The 15,058-nt window shown below is 42.1% G+C and overlaps 2 protein-coding genes across 2 annotated transcripts; both read left to right on the forward strand.

Annotated features, from left to right (window-relative positions):
• Window positions 1-5,595: 5,595 nt before the first annotated feature.
• LOC139469796 (uncharacterized) lies at window positions 5,596-6,564 on the forward strand. The gene has a single exon (XM_071252092.1). The coding sequence runs from the start codon at window positions 5,596-5,598 to the stop codon at window positions 6,562-6,564; it is 969 nt and encodes a 322-aa protein (XP_071108193.1).
• A 6,879-nt stretch (window positions 6,565-13,443) lies between these two features.
• LOC139469797 (uncharacterized) lies at window positions 13,444-14,412 on the forward strand. The gene has a single exon (XM_071252093.1). It carries the CDS (start codon window positions 13,444-13,446, stop codon window positions 14,410-14,412), a length of 969 nt encoding a protein of 322 aa, XP_071108194.1.
• Window positions 14,413-15,058: the final 646 nt, after the last annotated feature.

Raw genomic sequence — 15,058 nt, forward strand, 5'->3', positions numbered from 1 at the left:
CCGGTTACAAATGGAGCCCCCAGTGAGGATTTTTGCCTAAGAAATGTCAGCCAGCCTCTTCGTGGGATAGACAGCTCCCCTTTCCTTCTGTGTACAGGCACATGTACTGAGATCTGCCAAGCCATGTGATTCCCTTCACTTTCACGGTATCTGTGACTGACTTGTGTGTATTGACATCGGTGGATACAACGTGGATATAACGTTGTGTATTTTGTAACTTGTACCTTATTCCCGTACACAAAGCATATTTCTGATATCTGGTAATTTATAAATTAATTCCCTTTGCAATCAATCATGTAATATATTTTACTTCATAGTATTTATTTGTCTTTGCCGGCTTAAGTTTTTCATTATTGTACATATATTTCAATTATCTGCATCTATGTAAGGTTTTCGTAATTGTAATTACATTCAACCTTTCTCTACATTTGTAATTATAGATATGTATCTGGCCAGTAAACCTTGTTATGCAGCATTTAGCAACTTGTGAAAACATTTTTTCGGTGAAAACCAAGTTTTTATACTTTGGTATTGTGTACATTTGTTTACGGCATGTATCCTTAGTTTAGTTTAGTTTAGTTTGACTATTGGATAAACTGTTTTGTTAGTTTCAATAAAGTTTGACCTTTCTACACATATGCAAATAAACTTGGATAGGTATTTAATAATAATAATAATCAGATTAGAATTAGTTTGGGTTGTTGTTTTTTCTGACTGCTCTACCACAGACTGACTTAGTTTGAAATCATTTTCCCCATCTGCACTTCTTTTTTTTCACATTTACATAACAGCATGCCTTGATCTATTCCTTCGTGTTGTTTTGTGGGTCTCATATTCACACCGGGTATTAGTTATCTTAGGTACTTTATTTCATTATGTAGCATTTTAGTATCTACTTTTATTTTTCACTGAGATTATTTTTTTTAGGAAATATTTTGCAATCAATTTTTTTATATTCCATTGCAGCTGTTTTTCTTTCAGATTGCAGTTGTGACTCGGTGATCATCTCTATTCATTTTCAGATTTCAGTTATCAGCATCTTTCAAAACTTCTGTGACTTCTGTGTCTTTGCACATCTTCTTCACATGCTTTTGTGACCTTTATTTGGATTTTGTAATCCTTCCACTCGACTGCATCGTACTCTTACATCATGAATCTTGAAGAAGAGGAGATGAAAAGTTTGTTAACTATATTTACAAAGATGGGACTGTCTCCAAAGGTTGAGAATCCGGATGACTTTAAAGCTTGGATTCAAGGAATGGCCTGGAAAAGGACACTCCATATGACTTGTGGAAATATGAAGTTGACTGTCTTCTACAGTCAAAGACTCATTCTCTAGATGTTATACTCCAGGTTATCAGAAAATCATTGAAGGGGGAAGCCGCCCTGGTTGCCATGAAGCTTGGACACACTGCCACAGTTGAGGACCTCTTGATCCATTCTGCTTTTGGAACTTTGAGAAGGAAGGAGACCCTGATGTCACAGTTTTATGGTACTTTCCAAGGAGACAAGGAAGATGTTACAGTATGGGGTTGTCGGCTGGAGAACCTCATGTACCGGATAGCCTCCCAACGTCAGATGAGCTTTGAGGAAGAGGATGAAATGCTCCGAAGCAAGATGTGGGATGGCCTTAAGCCTGAACTGAAGAGCCTTGCTGCCCACAAGTATGATAACATCTTCAACTTTGATGAGGGAAGTTGAGTTTGACATGAAGCGGGATCAAAGTCACAGCACAGGAAAGAAGACAGCTACCATAAAGATGGCCTCTACCTCTGACTCTTCTACTGCTGTTGCTACTAAGGAAGAAGTGATGGATCTTAAAGCCATGATGAGGGATATCAAGACAGAGCTAGCTGACCTAAAGGAGCAACGTCAACATTCAGCTCAAGTATTTCTTCAACAGCCTCATCAACCATCACCAGCCTCTCAAGGTACTCCTCAGACTTCCTGGAGGAGGAACAGCAAACATTATGGGAAACGGAATGGACCATCACATCAGACAAGCTCGTTCCAGTCCCAGATGCCATCTGTTATGCCTCAGCAACAGCCTTCTTACAGTCAGCCCGCGCCTCCAAGGCCACAAGCGCCATATATGCCCCAGCATATTCCACCACCACAACCACCTCAAGTTCATGGGTATGGATTGCAGCCAGAACCACAGGAACCCATCTATTGTTACCGCTGTGGATACCCTGGACATATTGCAGTTGGGTGTAGAGTGAGACTGGACCATCTTCGACGCCCTTTAAACTTGGCCAGGCCTATGGGAGGGGGCAACCATTAGGCTTTATTGGGCGCCCCAAGTATAAAGAGATTCCAGACGGACTAGTAGGAGATGCCACAGAAGTTGAGATCAGCATTGAAGGATTTCCTGTTCGTGCTCTGTTGGACACTGGTGCTACAGTCTCTATTATATCTGAGACATTTTACAAGAATCATTTACAGACTTTGCCCTTGGAACCAATCAGTGATATCTTGGATATTGAGTGTGCCGGAGGGGAACAGCTTCCACATCTTGGATATGTGAGTGTAAGACTCAATATCATTGGTGGAGGAATAAGCAAAACTTCGGATTCGTGCCTCATGTTAATTGTTCCTGAAACAAGATACAATGCCAAGGTACCTGCTTTGCTTGGAACTAATGTGTTGCAGCATTTCTTGAATGAGTGTAAGCTACAACACGGAGCACGTTTTCTTCAGAAGGCCAGTCTCCACACTCCTTGGTACTTAGCCTACAGGACTTTAGCATTACGGGATAAAGAACTAGAGCGACGAGGACACTGCCTTGGATTTGTTCGCAGCACCGAGAACAAGAACCTCATCATTCCACCCAACACCAACATGGTTATCAAAGGACAAGTAACCAAGGGGTTCAATTCACCAGTCATATGTGCTTTACTCCAACCTACCAGCTTTGCTTCATTACCACAGGATTTGGACATAGCGCCTACGCTTATATCTTACAACTATGACAGTCGGAACCCAGTGGACGTGCACATCTCCAACATTACAACTAGAACAGTAGTTGTCCCTCCTAGAGCTCTGTTGTGTGAGATTCAGCCTGTATCTATTCCGGAGCTACAAACTGGAGAACAAGGAGACCCAGATGACATCATCAACCAAGTCGATGTTGATGACACTGACCTGACAAGGGAAGAGATACAGATGGGACTTGACATCATCATGAAGTTCACAGACATCTTCTCCAAACATGATGATGACATTGGATGTAGCAACATGGTGCATCATCGGATAGACATTGTTGATGAAGTTCCCTTCAAACAGAGACATCGCCGAATACCACCTGTAATGTATGATGAAGTTCGGAACCATCTTCAAACACTACTCTCAGCTGAAGTAATCAGGAAGTCACACAGTCCTTGGGCATCCAATATTGTACTTGCCAGAAGGAAAGATGGGCGTCTCAGGATGTGTGCAGATTTTCGCCAGCTTAATGACCGAACCATTAAAGATTCCTACGCTCTGCCGAGGATTGAAGACTTACTGGATTGTTTGGGTGGAAACAAGTTCTTCTCAGTCCTTGACATGAAAAGTGGTTATCACCAGGTGGAGATCGAGGAAGCTCACAAAGAAAGAACTGCCTTCACTGTAGGACCTCTAGGATTCTACGAGTACAATCGTATGCCATTTGGATTTACCAACGCCCCAGCCACTTACCAGCGTCTCATGGAACGATGCCTTGAAGGTCTACACCTTAACATCTGTTTGATCTATCTCGATGATTTGATCATATTCTCTAACACGTATGAAGAACATATTGAACGACTCAAACAAGTTTTCCAGCGGATACAAGAATGTGGGCTCAAACTAGCCACCAAGAAGTGCAAGTTCTTCAAAAGAAAAGTTCGGTATGTGGGGTACATTGTTTCAGAACATGGAATTGAAGCTGACCCTGAGAAAATTGACAAAGTGCAACATTGGCCAACTCCTTCTAGCCCGGAGCAAGTCAGGAAATTTCTAGGATTTGCTGGCTATTACAGAAAATTCATCAAAGATTTTGCCAAAATTGCCAAACCACTTTCAGAGTTAATGCCAAAGTCAGCTTCAAAGAAGTCAAAGCCCAAGGACGTTAACTGGATGTGGGGGGAAGCCCAACAGAGTGCTTTCAACGAACTAAAGCAGCGACTCTCCATGCCACCAATTCTGGGATATGCTGACTGTACCAAGCCCTTTGAACTACATACAGATGCCAGTGGTCATGGACTAGGTGCAGTACTCTACCAGGTGCAGGACGGACAGCCACGAGTAATAGCTTATGCAAGTAGAGGACTCAGTCGTTCTGAGAGAAATTATTCAGCACACAAGCTGGAGTTTTTGTGTCTGAAATGGTCTATCACAGAGAAGTTTCATGACTACTTGTGGGGTCATGACTTTGTGGTTATCAGCGACAACAATCCATTGACGTATGTGCTGACAAGTGCTCGATTAGACGCCACGGGTCATAGATGGCTTGCTGCTCTCTCCAGCTATAATTTCAGCATTAAGTACCACCCAGGGAAATCCAACAGTGATGCCGATGCTCTGTCCAGGTTACCAGTCAAGGAAGACCCTGATGACATGGATGAGATTGCAAAAGATTATGTCAGAGCTATTTGTCATTCTACCCATGTGACGAATCTTGTGGAAAGTTTGTGCCTCTCTGCAGATGTGGTTGAAGAGGAAGACCTTGACTTAACTGAGGACTGATGTGAACAGAATGCCAGAGACTGGAGACGATCACAGGCTAAAGATCAAGCCCTTGTAGAAATTATCAAACACTTGAGGAATGGAGCAAGATCAGACCGGATGAACTACCTGAAGGATCCTGAAATGACATCATTGATGAAGAACTACAGTCAGTTCAAACTCAAGCGAGGAGTTCTATACAGATTCGCCAGTGTTAATGGCGTAGACAGGGAACAGCTAGTTCTACCCTCTCGGTTAAGAACTACGGCAATGAGGAGCCTCCATGACAATGTAGGACACCCTGGAAGAGACAGGACTGTATCACTTCTACAGGACAGATTCTACTGGCCAGGGATAACACGTGACGTGGAGACCCACCTAAAACATTGTGAGCGTTGTCTAAGGAGGAAAACAGCAACCAACATCAAAGCTCCCTTAATCAGCATCAAGACTTCCGAGCCACTAGAGCTTGTATGCATGGACTTCCTTTCCCTAGAACCTTCTAAAGGAGGAATAGAACATGTCTTGGTTGTGACAGATCACTTCACTCGCTACGCCCAAGCCTACCCAACCAAGAACATGTCCGCAAAAACAACAGCAGAAGCCTTTTTCAGCAATTTTGTCATCCATTATGGTCTTCCAAAAAGAATCCATTCTGATCAAGGAGCCAATTTTACAGGGAAGGTGATGCAGGAACTGTGCCAGCTTCTGAAGATAGAAAAGTCACGGACAACGCCATACCATCCAATGGGCAATGGGATGACAGAACGGTTCAACCGTACTCTTTGTAACATGCTTGGTACTTTGGAACCAAATGAAAAGAAGAACTGGAAGGCACATGTAGGTCCACTCGTCCACGCCTACAACTGTACCCGCCATGAGTCAACATCTGTATCTCCCTTCTTCTTGATGTTTGGAAGACATCCAAGACTTCCAGTTGACCTTGTTTTTGGATTGGACATGGAAATTCAGGAAAGCAAGTCCGTAACAGGGTACACCAAATCCTTGAAGGACCGTTTGAGGCAAGCCTATGACATAGCTTCAACAGCATCTCAGAAATCTCAGGCCAAGCAGAAGACTTACTATGACCAGAGGGCCAGAGCTGCAATGTTGGAACCAGGAGATCGAGTCCTTGTAAAGATTGTGGCCTTTGATGGAAGACATAAATTAGCTAACAGATGGGAGGAAGATGTATATGTTGTGCTGCGCCATCCCAATCCATCGATACCTGTCTTTGAGGTTGGAAAGGAGAATGGAGAGGGAAGAAATAGAGTGCTACATCGTAACCTCTTGCTGCCAGTTAGTTCTTTGCCAGTCAAAATGCCACCAGCCATTAAACCCAGACGACGACAAGTACCAATACCTGTGCCTAAGCCGAGGAAGAACACGGCTGTCGAAACAAGTGATGATCTGTCTGATGAGGAATCAGCAATTGGCTATACCCGTTCTTCAGAACCTTCAGTTCCTACTGAGATCACAGTGGAAAGGCCAACTGAAGGAGAGTCAGAAGAAGCTTTAGAAGGAGATGAGATTCCTACTGAAGAAGGGAGGGAAGAAGAAGAGCCAACTGATGATACTGTTCACCAGAACGAGCAAGATGAAGACAGATCTGAGATTGGGGCTACAGGTAGTGAGGATGACAGAGAAGAACAAACCAATTTGCAGCCAGAAGATGCTTCTCAGCCACGGCGGTCAACCAGGACCAGGTCACAGCCCAGCTGGATGAGAAGTGGAGAATATGTTCTTTCTGCCATAAGTGATCCTGGAAATCCAGAATGGCTTGCCAGAGCCAACTATCTCAATTCTCTGCTAGCAGATGATAGGCAACACCGAGGGGCTGATACTCTTCTCGACCTTGTTAGCGGCAAGGTCAAATGATGAGACATCATTTTCCTGTGCAGGGAAGTATGTGGCAGACACAAGTATTAACATACAGTTTTGTTGTACATATGTTTTATCTATTTGAGGTCCTTTAGGTTTGTAATATTATTTTAAGTTGTTAGGAAAGTAGGTTCTTAGTTCAATATCTATTATGGGCTTCTGGATTAGTTTACTTATAATGTAGAGGGTGGTTGGGTTGGTCTATGTTTGTGTCATTGTTTCTCCTCTTTGTTCTAACCCAAGCCTTGTTTTCATTGGCTTGTTCAAACTGTGCACTTTTCATCCATCTTGCACTTGATAATACACCAATTCAGAAGTCAGTCAACAATTTGGACTTGGACAGATCTGGCATAACTAATTCGATTATTAAGGTTGGTAATCTATAAAATTGCTAGCTAATCTCTATGTATGTATTTAAATAATAATATAACTTATGTTATCTAAGTTATGTGGAATGTTATTTCAGTATTATGATCATGCTTATCTTTGGTATGGTGATTGTGTCACCATATTACTAAGTTAATAATTAAATAAGGCTAAGTAAACACTATAAATGCTTTTCATCCTTCTTCTTTCTGTGTCTGAATGTTTGAATGAATGCGTTGATTTTTATCATTGTGTAAATACTGAATTTGTATGCAATGTCAATCATTGTATGATAGTTTGTAGTTAGTTATATTTCCTCAATTGTATTCTGTGTGTTACATTTATTCATAGTTGATTCTGTAATTAGGAGCGTGCTGACAGCTACATAGCTACCACGCAAGGCGGCTGCCTGGAGAGAACAAACACCCCAGTGTCACCCACAGGGTACGCATAATTTACATGTTTGATGTGTCATGAAGTATATTTTGTAAATAGTGTATCATACCAAATGTATGATCAGGTAATGAACTAATATAGTAGTTTCAACAAAGTGGTAATTGTATTTGTAATGTTCATTGTATGTTAGAACCGTGGACCATCTATATATTGTAATCTTATCAGTAATGTCGGGATCGAGTTATCGCCCTTGATAAATCGTTTGTTTACTTCAGGCTAAGATAATGATTTTATATATCATTGATTATTAAGTTCATGTTGATGTAATGAATATAGACTATGTTTATATCAAATGAAAGGTCGCTTTGTATTGTATTAATATATGTGTGTATGAAACCTGTGTACTACTGTTTTTATAATCTTATTGTTCGTACATTACAGGGTGTCATTGTTATCTACTAAGGCAATAAAGACTCACACCCGTAGCCTGTGTTGGACCTTGTATTTGCCATCACAAAACCGGTTACAAAATGGAGCCCCCAGTGAGGATTTTTGCCTAAGAAATGTCAGCCAGCCTCTTCGTGGGATAGACAGCTCCCCTTTCCTTCTGTGTACAGGCACATGTACTGAGATCTGCCAAGCCATGGGATTCCCTTCACTTTCACGGTATATGTTACTGACTTGTGTGTATTGACATCGGTGGATACAACGTGGATATAACGTTGTGTATTTTGTAACTTGTACCTTATTCCCGTACACAAAGCATATTTCTGATATCTGGTAATTTATAAATTAATTCCCTTTGCAATCAATCATGTAATATATTTTACTTCATAGTATTTATTTGTCTTTGCCGGCTTAAGTTTTTCATTATTGTACATATATTTCAATTATCTGCATCTATGTAAGGTTTTCGTAATTGTAATTACATTCAACCTTTCTCTACATTTGTAATTATAGATATGTATCTGGCCAGTAAACCTTGTTATGAAGCATTTAGCAACTTGTGAAAACATTTTTTCGGTGAAAACCAAGTTTTTATACTTTGGTATTGTGTACATTTGTTTACGGCATGTATCCTTAGTTTAGTTTAGTTTAGTTTGACTATTGGATAAACTGTTTTGTTAGTTTCAATAAAGTTTGACCTTTCTACACATATGCAAATAAACTTGGATATGTATTTAATAATAATAATAATCAGATTAGAATTAGTTTGGGTTGTTGTTTTTTCTGACTGCTCTACCACAGACTGACTTAGTTTGAAATCATTTTCCCCATCTGCACTTCTTTTTTTTCACATTTACATAACAGCATGCCTTGATCTGTTCCTTCGTGTTGTTTTGTGGGTCTCATATTCACACCGGGTATTAGTTATCTTAGGTACTTTATTTCATTATGTAGCATTTTAGTATCTACTTTTATTTTTCACTGAGATTATTTTTTTTAGGAAATATTTTGCAATCAATTTTTTTATATTCCATTGCAGCTGTTTTTCTTTCAGATTGCAGTTGTGACTCGGTGATCATCTCTATTCATTTTCAGATTTCAGTTATCAGCATCTTTCAAAACTTCTGTGACTTCTGTGTCTTTGCACATCTTCTTCAAATGCTTTTGTGACCTTTATTTGGATTTTGTAATCCTTCCACTCGACTGCATCGTACTCTTACATCATGAATCTTGAAGAAGAGGAGATGAAAAGTTTGTTAACTATATTTACAAAGATGGGACTGTCTCCAAAGGTTGAGAATCCGGATGACTTTAAAGCTTGGATTCAAGGAATGGCCTGGAAAAGGACACTCCATATGACTTGTGGAAATATGAAGTTGACTGTCTTCTACAGTCAAAGACTCATTCTCTAGATGTTATACTCCAGGTTATCAGAAAATCATTGAAGGGGGAAGCCGCCCTGGTTGCCATGAAGCTTGGACACACTGCCACAGTTGAGGACCTCTTGATCCATTCTGCTTTTGGAACTTTGAGAAGGAAGGAGACCCTGATGTCACAGTTTTATGGTACTTTCCAAGGAGACAAGGAAGATGTTACAGTATGGGGTTGTCGGCTGGAGAACCTCATGTACCGGATAGCCTCCCAACGTCAGATGAGCTTTGAGGAAGAGGATGAAATGCTCCGAAGCAAGATGTGGGATGGCCTTAAGCCTGAACTGAAGAGCCTTGCTGCCCACAAGTATGATAACATCTTCAACTTTGATGAGGGAAGTTGAGTTTGACATGAAGCGGGATCAAAGTCACAGCACAGGAAAGAAGACAGCTACCATAAAGATGGCCTCTACCTCTGACTCTTCTACTGCTGTTGCTACTAAGGAAGAAGTGATGGATCTTAAAGCCATGATGAGGGATATCAAGACAGAGCTAGCTGACCTAAAGGAGCAACGTCAACATTCAGCTCAAGTATTTCTTCAACAGCCTCATCAACCATCACCAGCCTCTCAAGGTACTCCTCAGACTTCCTGGAGGAGGAACAGCAAACATTATGGGAAACGGAATGGACCATCACATCAGACAAGCTCGTTCCAGTCCCAGATGCCATCTGTTATGCCTCAGCAACAGCCTTCTTACAGTCAGCCCGAGCCTCCAAGGCCACAAGCGCCATATATGCCCCAGCATATTCCACCACACCAACCACCTCAAGTTCATGGGTATGGATTGCAGCCAGAACCACAGGAACCCATCTATTGTTACCGCTGTGGATACCCTGGTCATATTGCAGTTGGGTGTAGAGTGAGACTGGACCATCTTCGACGCCCTTTAAACTTGGCCAGGCCTATGGGAGGGGGCAACCATTAGGCTTTATTGGGCGCCCCAAGTATAAAGAGATTCCAGACGGACTAGTAGGAGATGCCACAGAAGTTGAGATCAGCATTGAAGGATTTCCTGTTCGTGCTCTGTTGGAGACTGGTGCTACAGTCTCTATTATATCTGAGACATTTTACAAGAATCATTTACAGACTTTGCCCTTGGAACCAATCAGTGATATCTTGGATATTGAGTGTGCCGGAGGGGAACAGCTTCCATATCTTGGATATGTGAGTGTAAGACTCAATATCATTGGTGGAGGAATAAGCAAAACTTCGGATTCGTGCCTCATGTTAATTGTTCCTGAAACAAGATACAATGCCAAGGTACCTGCTTTGCTTGGAACTAATGTGTTGCAGCATTTCTTGAATGAGTGTAAGCTACAACACGGAGCACGTTTTCTTCAGAAGGCCAGTCTCCACACTCCTTGGTACTTAGCTAACATGACTTTAGCATTACGGGATAAAGAACTAGAGCGACGAGGACACTGCCTTGGATTTGTTCGCAGCACCGAGAACAAGAACCTCATCATTCCACCCAACACCAACATGGTTATCAAAGGACAAGTAACCAAGGGGTTCAATTCACCAGTCATATGTGCTTTACTCCAACCTACCAGCTTTGCTTCATTACCACAGGATTTGGACATAGCGCCTACGCTTATATCTTACAACTATGACAGTCGGAACCCAGTGGACGTGCACATCTCCAACATTACAACTAGAACAGTAGTTGTCCCTCCTAGAGCTCTGTTGTGTGAGATTCAGCCTGTATCTATTCCGGAGCTACAAACTGGAGAACAAGGAGACCCAGATGACATCATCAACCAAGTCGATGTTGATGACACTGACCTGACAAGGGAAGAGATACAGATGGGACTTGACATCATCATGAAGTTCACAGACATCTTCTCCAAACATGATGATGACATTGGATGTAGCAACATGGTGCATCATCGGATAGACATTGTTGATGAAGTTCCCTTCAAACAGAGACATCGCCGAATACCACCTGTAATGTATGATGAAGTTCGGAACCATCTTCAAACACTACTCTCAGCTGAAGTAATCAGGAAGTCACACAGTCCTTGGGCATCCAATATTGTACTTGCCAGAAGGAAAGATGGGCGTCTCAGGATGTGTGCAGATTTTCGCCAGCTTAATGACCGAACCATTAAAGATTCCTACGCTCTGCCGAGGATTGAAGACTTACTGGATTGTTTGGGTGGAAACAAGTTCTTCTCAGTCCTTGACATGAAAAGTGGTTATCACCAGGTGGAGATCGAGGAAGCTCATAAAGAAAGAACTGCCTTCACTGTAGGACCTCTAGGATTCTACGAGTACAATCGTATGCCATTTGGACTTACCAACGCCCCAGCCACTTACCAGCGTCTCATGGAACGATGCCTTGAAGGTCTACACCTTAACATCTGTTTGATCTATCTCGATGATTTGATCATATTCTCTAACACGTATGAAGAACATATTGAACGACTCAAACAAGTTTTCCAGCGGATACAAGAATGTGGGCTCAAACTAGCCACCAAGAAGTGCAAGTTCTTCAAAAGAAAAGTTCGGTATGTGGGGTACATTGTTTCAGAACATGGAATTGAAGCTGACCCTGAGAAATTGACAAAGTGCAACATTGGCCAACTCCTTCCAGCCCGGAGCAAGTCAGGAAATTTCTAGGATTTGCTGGCTATTACAGAAAATTCATCAAAGATTTTGCCAAAATTGCCAAACCACTTTCAGAGTTAATGCCAAAGTCAGCTTCAAAGAAGTCAAAGCCCAAGGACGTTAACTGGATGTGGGGGGAAGCCCAACAGAGTGCTTTCAACGAACTAAAGCAGCGACTCTCCATGCCACCAATTCTGGGATATGCTGACTGTACCAAGCCCTTTGAACTACATACAGATGCCAGTGGTCATGGACTAGGTGCAGTACTCTACCAGGTGCAGGACGGACAGCCACGAGTAATAGCTTATGCAAGTAGAGGACTCAGTCGTTCTGAGAGAAATTATTCAGCACACAAGCTGGAGTTTTTGTGTCTGAAATGGTCTATCACAGAGAAGTTTCATGACTACTTGTGGGGTCATGACTTTGTGGTTATCAGCGACAACAATCCATTGACGTATGTGCTGACAAGTGCTCGATTAGACGCCACGGGTCATAGATGGCTTGCTGCTCTCTCCAGCTATAATTTCAGCATTAAGTACCGCCCAGGGAAATCCAACAGTGATGCCGATGCTCTGTCCAGGTTACCAGTCAAGGAAGACCCTGATGACATGGATGAGATTGCAAAAGATTATGTCAGAGCTATTTGTCATTCTACCCATGTGACGAATCTTGTGGAAAGTTTGTGCCTCTCTGCAGATGTGGTTGAAGAGGAAGACCTTGACTTAACTGAGGACAGATGTGAACAGAATGCCAGAGACTGGAGAAGATCACAGGCTAAAGATCAAGCCCTTGTAGAAATTATCAAACACTTGAGGAATGGAGCAAGATCAGACCGGATGAACTACCTGAAGGATCCTGAAATGACATCATTGATGAAGAACTACAGTCAGTTCAAACTCAAGCGAGGAGTTCTATACAGATTCGCCAGTGTTAATGGCGTAGACAGGGAACAGCTAGTTCTACCCTCTCGATTAAGAACTACGGCAATGAGGAGCCTCCATGACATGGTAGGACACCCTGAAAGAGACAGGACTGTATCACTTCTACAGGACAGATTCTACTGGCCAGGGATAACACGTGACGTGGAGACCCACCTAAAACATTGTGAGCGTTGTCTAAGGAGGAAAACAGCAACCAACATCAAAGCTCCCTTAATCAGCATCAAGACTTCCGAGCCACTAGAGCTTGTATGCATGGACTTCCTTTCCCTAGAACCTTCTAAAGGAGGAATAGAACATGTCTTGGTTGTGACAGATCACTTCACTCGCTACGCCCAAGCCTACCCAACCAAGAACATGTCCGCAAAAACAACAGCAGAAGCCTTTTTCAGCAATTTTGTCATCCATTATGGTCTTCCAAAAAGAATCCATTCTGATCAAGGAGCCAATTTTACAGGGAAGGTGATGCAGGAACTGTGCCAGCTTCTGAAGATAGAAAAGTCACGGACAACGCCATACCATCCAATGGGCAATGGGATGACAGAACGGTTCAACCGTACTCTTTGTAACATGCTGGGTACTTTGGAACCAAATGAAAAGAAGAACTGGAAGGCACATGTAGGTCCACTCGTCCACGCCTACAACTGTACCCGCCATGAGTCAACATCTGTAGCTCCCTTCTTCTTGATGTTTGGAAGACATCCAAGACTTCCAGTTGACCTTGTTTTTGGATTGGACATGGAAATTCAGGAAAGCAAGTCCATAACAGGGTACACCAAATCCTTGAAGGACCGTTTGAGGCAAGCCTATGACATAGCTTCAACAGCATCTCAGAAATCTCAGGCCAAGCAGAAGACTTACTATGACCAGAGGGCCAGAGCTGCAATGTTGGAACCAGGAGATCGAGTCCTTGTAAAGATTGTGGCCTTTGATGGAAGACATAAATTAGCTAACAGATGGGAGGAAGATGTATATGTTGTGCTGCGCCATCCCAATCCATTGATACCTGTCTTTGAGGTTGGAAAGGAGAATGGAGAGGGAAGAAATAGAGTGCTACATCGTAACCTCTTGCTGCCAGTTAGTTCTTTGCCAGTCAAAATGCCACCAGCCATTAAACCCAGACGACGACAAGTACCAATACCTGTGCCTAAGCCGAGGAAGAGCACGGCTGTCGAAACAAGTGATGATCTGTCTGATGAGGAATCAGCAATTGGCTATACCCGTTCTTCAGAACCTTCAGTTCCTACTGAGATCACAGTGGAAAGGCCAACTGAAGGAGAGTCAGAAGAAGCTTTAGAAGGAGATGAGATTCCTACTGAAGAAGGGAGGGAAGAAGAAGAGCCAACTGATGATACTGTTCACCAGAACGAGCAAGATGAAGACAGATCTGAGATTGGGGCTACAGGTAGTGAGGATGACAGAGAAGAACAAACCAATTTGCAGCCAGAAGATGCTTCTCAGCCACGGCGGTCAACCAGGACCAGGTCACAGCCCAGCTGGATGAGAAGTGGAGAGTATGTTCTTTCTGCCATAAGTGATCCTGGAAATCCAGAATGGCTTGCCAGAGCCAACTATCTCAATTCTCTGCTAGCAGATGATAGGCAACACCGAGGGGCTGATACTCTTCTCGACCTTGTTAGCGGCAAGGTCAAATGATGAGACATCATTTTCCTGTGGGGGGAAGTATGTGGCAGACACAAGTATTAACATACAGTTTTGTTGTACATATGTTTTATCTATTTGAGGTCCTTTAGGTTTGTAATATTATTTTAAGTTGTTAGGAAAGTAGGTTCTTAGTTCAATATCTATTATGGGCTTCTGGATTAGTTTACTTATTAAGGTTGGTAATCTATAAAATTGCTAGCTTATCTCTATGTATGTATTTGAATAATAATATAACTTATGTTATCTAAGTTATGTGGAATGTTATTTCAGTATTATCAACATGCTTATCTTTGGTATGGTGATTGTGTCACCATATTACTAAGTTAATAATTAAATAAGGCTAAGTAAACACTATAAATGCTTTTCATCCTTCTTCTTTCTTTGTCTGAATGTTTGAATGAATGCGTTGATTTTTATCATTGTGTAAATACTGAATTTGTATGCAATGTCAATCATTGTATGATAGTTTGTAGTTACTTATATTTCCTCAATTGTATTCTGTGTGTTACATTTATTCATAGTTGATTCTGTAATTAGGAGCGTGCTGACAGCTACATAGCTACCACGCAAGGGAACAAACACCCCAGTGTCACCCACAGGGTACGCATAATTTACATGTTTGATGTGTCATGAAGTA

The sequence above is a fragment of the Haliotis cracherodii genome, unplaced genomic scaffold (genome assembly GCF_022045235.1).
Source record: "Haliotis cracherodii isolate W230 unplaced genomic scaffold, xgHalCrac1.p SCAF_2, whole genome shotgun sequence".
NCBI classification, from domain to species: domain Eukaryota; kingdom Metazoa; phylum Mollusca; class Gastropoda; order Lepetellida; family Haliotidae; genus Haliotis; species Haliotis cracherodii.

What these genes read in the sequence shown, in the direction of transcription:
- LOC139469796 (XM_071252092.1), top strand. Translation starts at nt 5,596, where the DNA reads ATGTTTGGAAGACATCCAAGACTTCCAGTTGACCTTGTTTTTGGATTG.
- LOC139469797 (XM_071252093.1), top strand. Translation starts at nt 13,444, where the DNA reads ATGTTTGGAAGACATCCAAGACTTCCAGTTGACCTTGTTTTTGGATTG.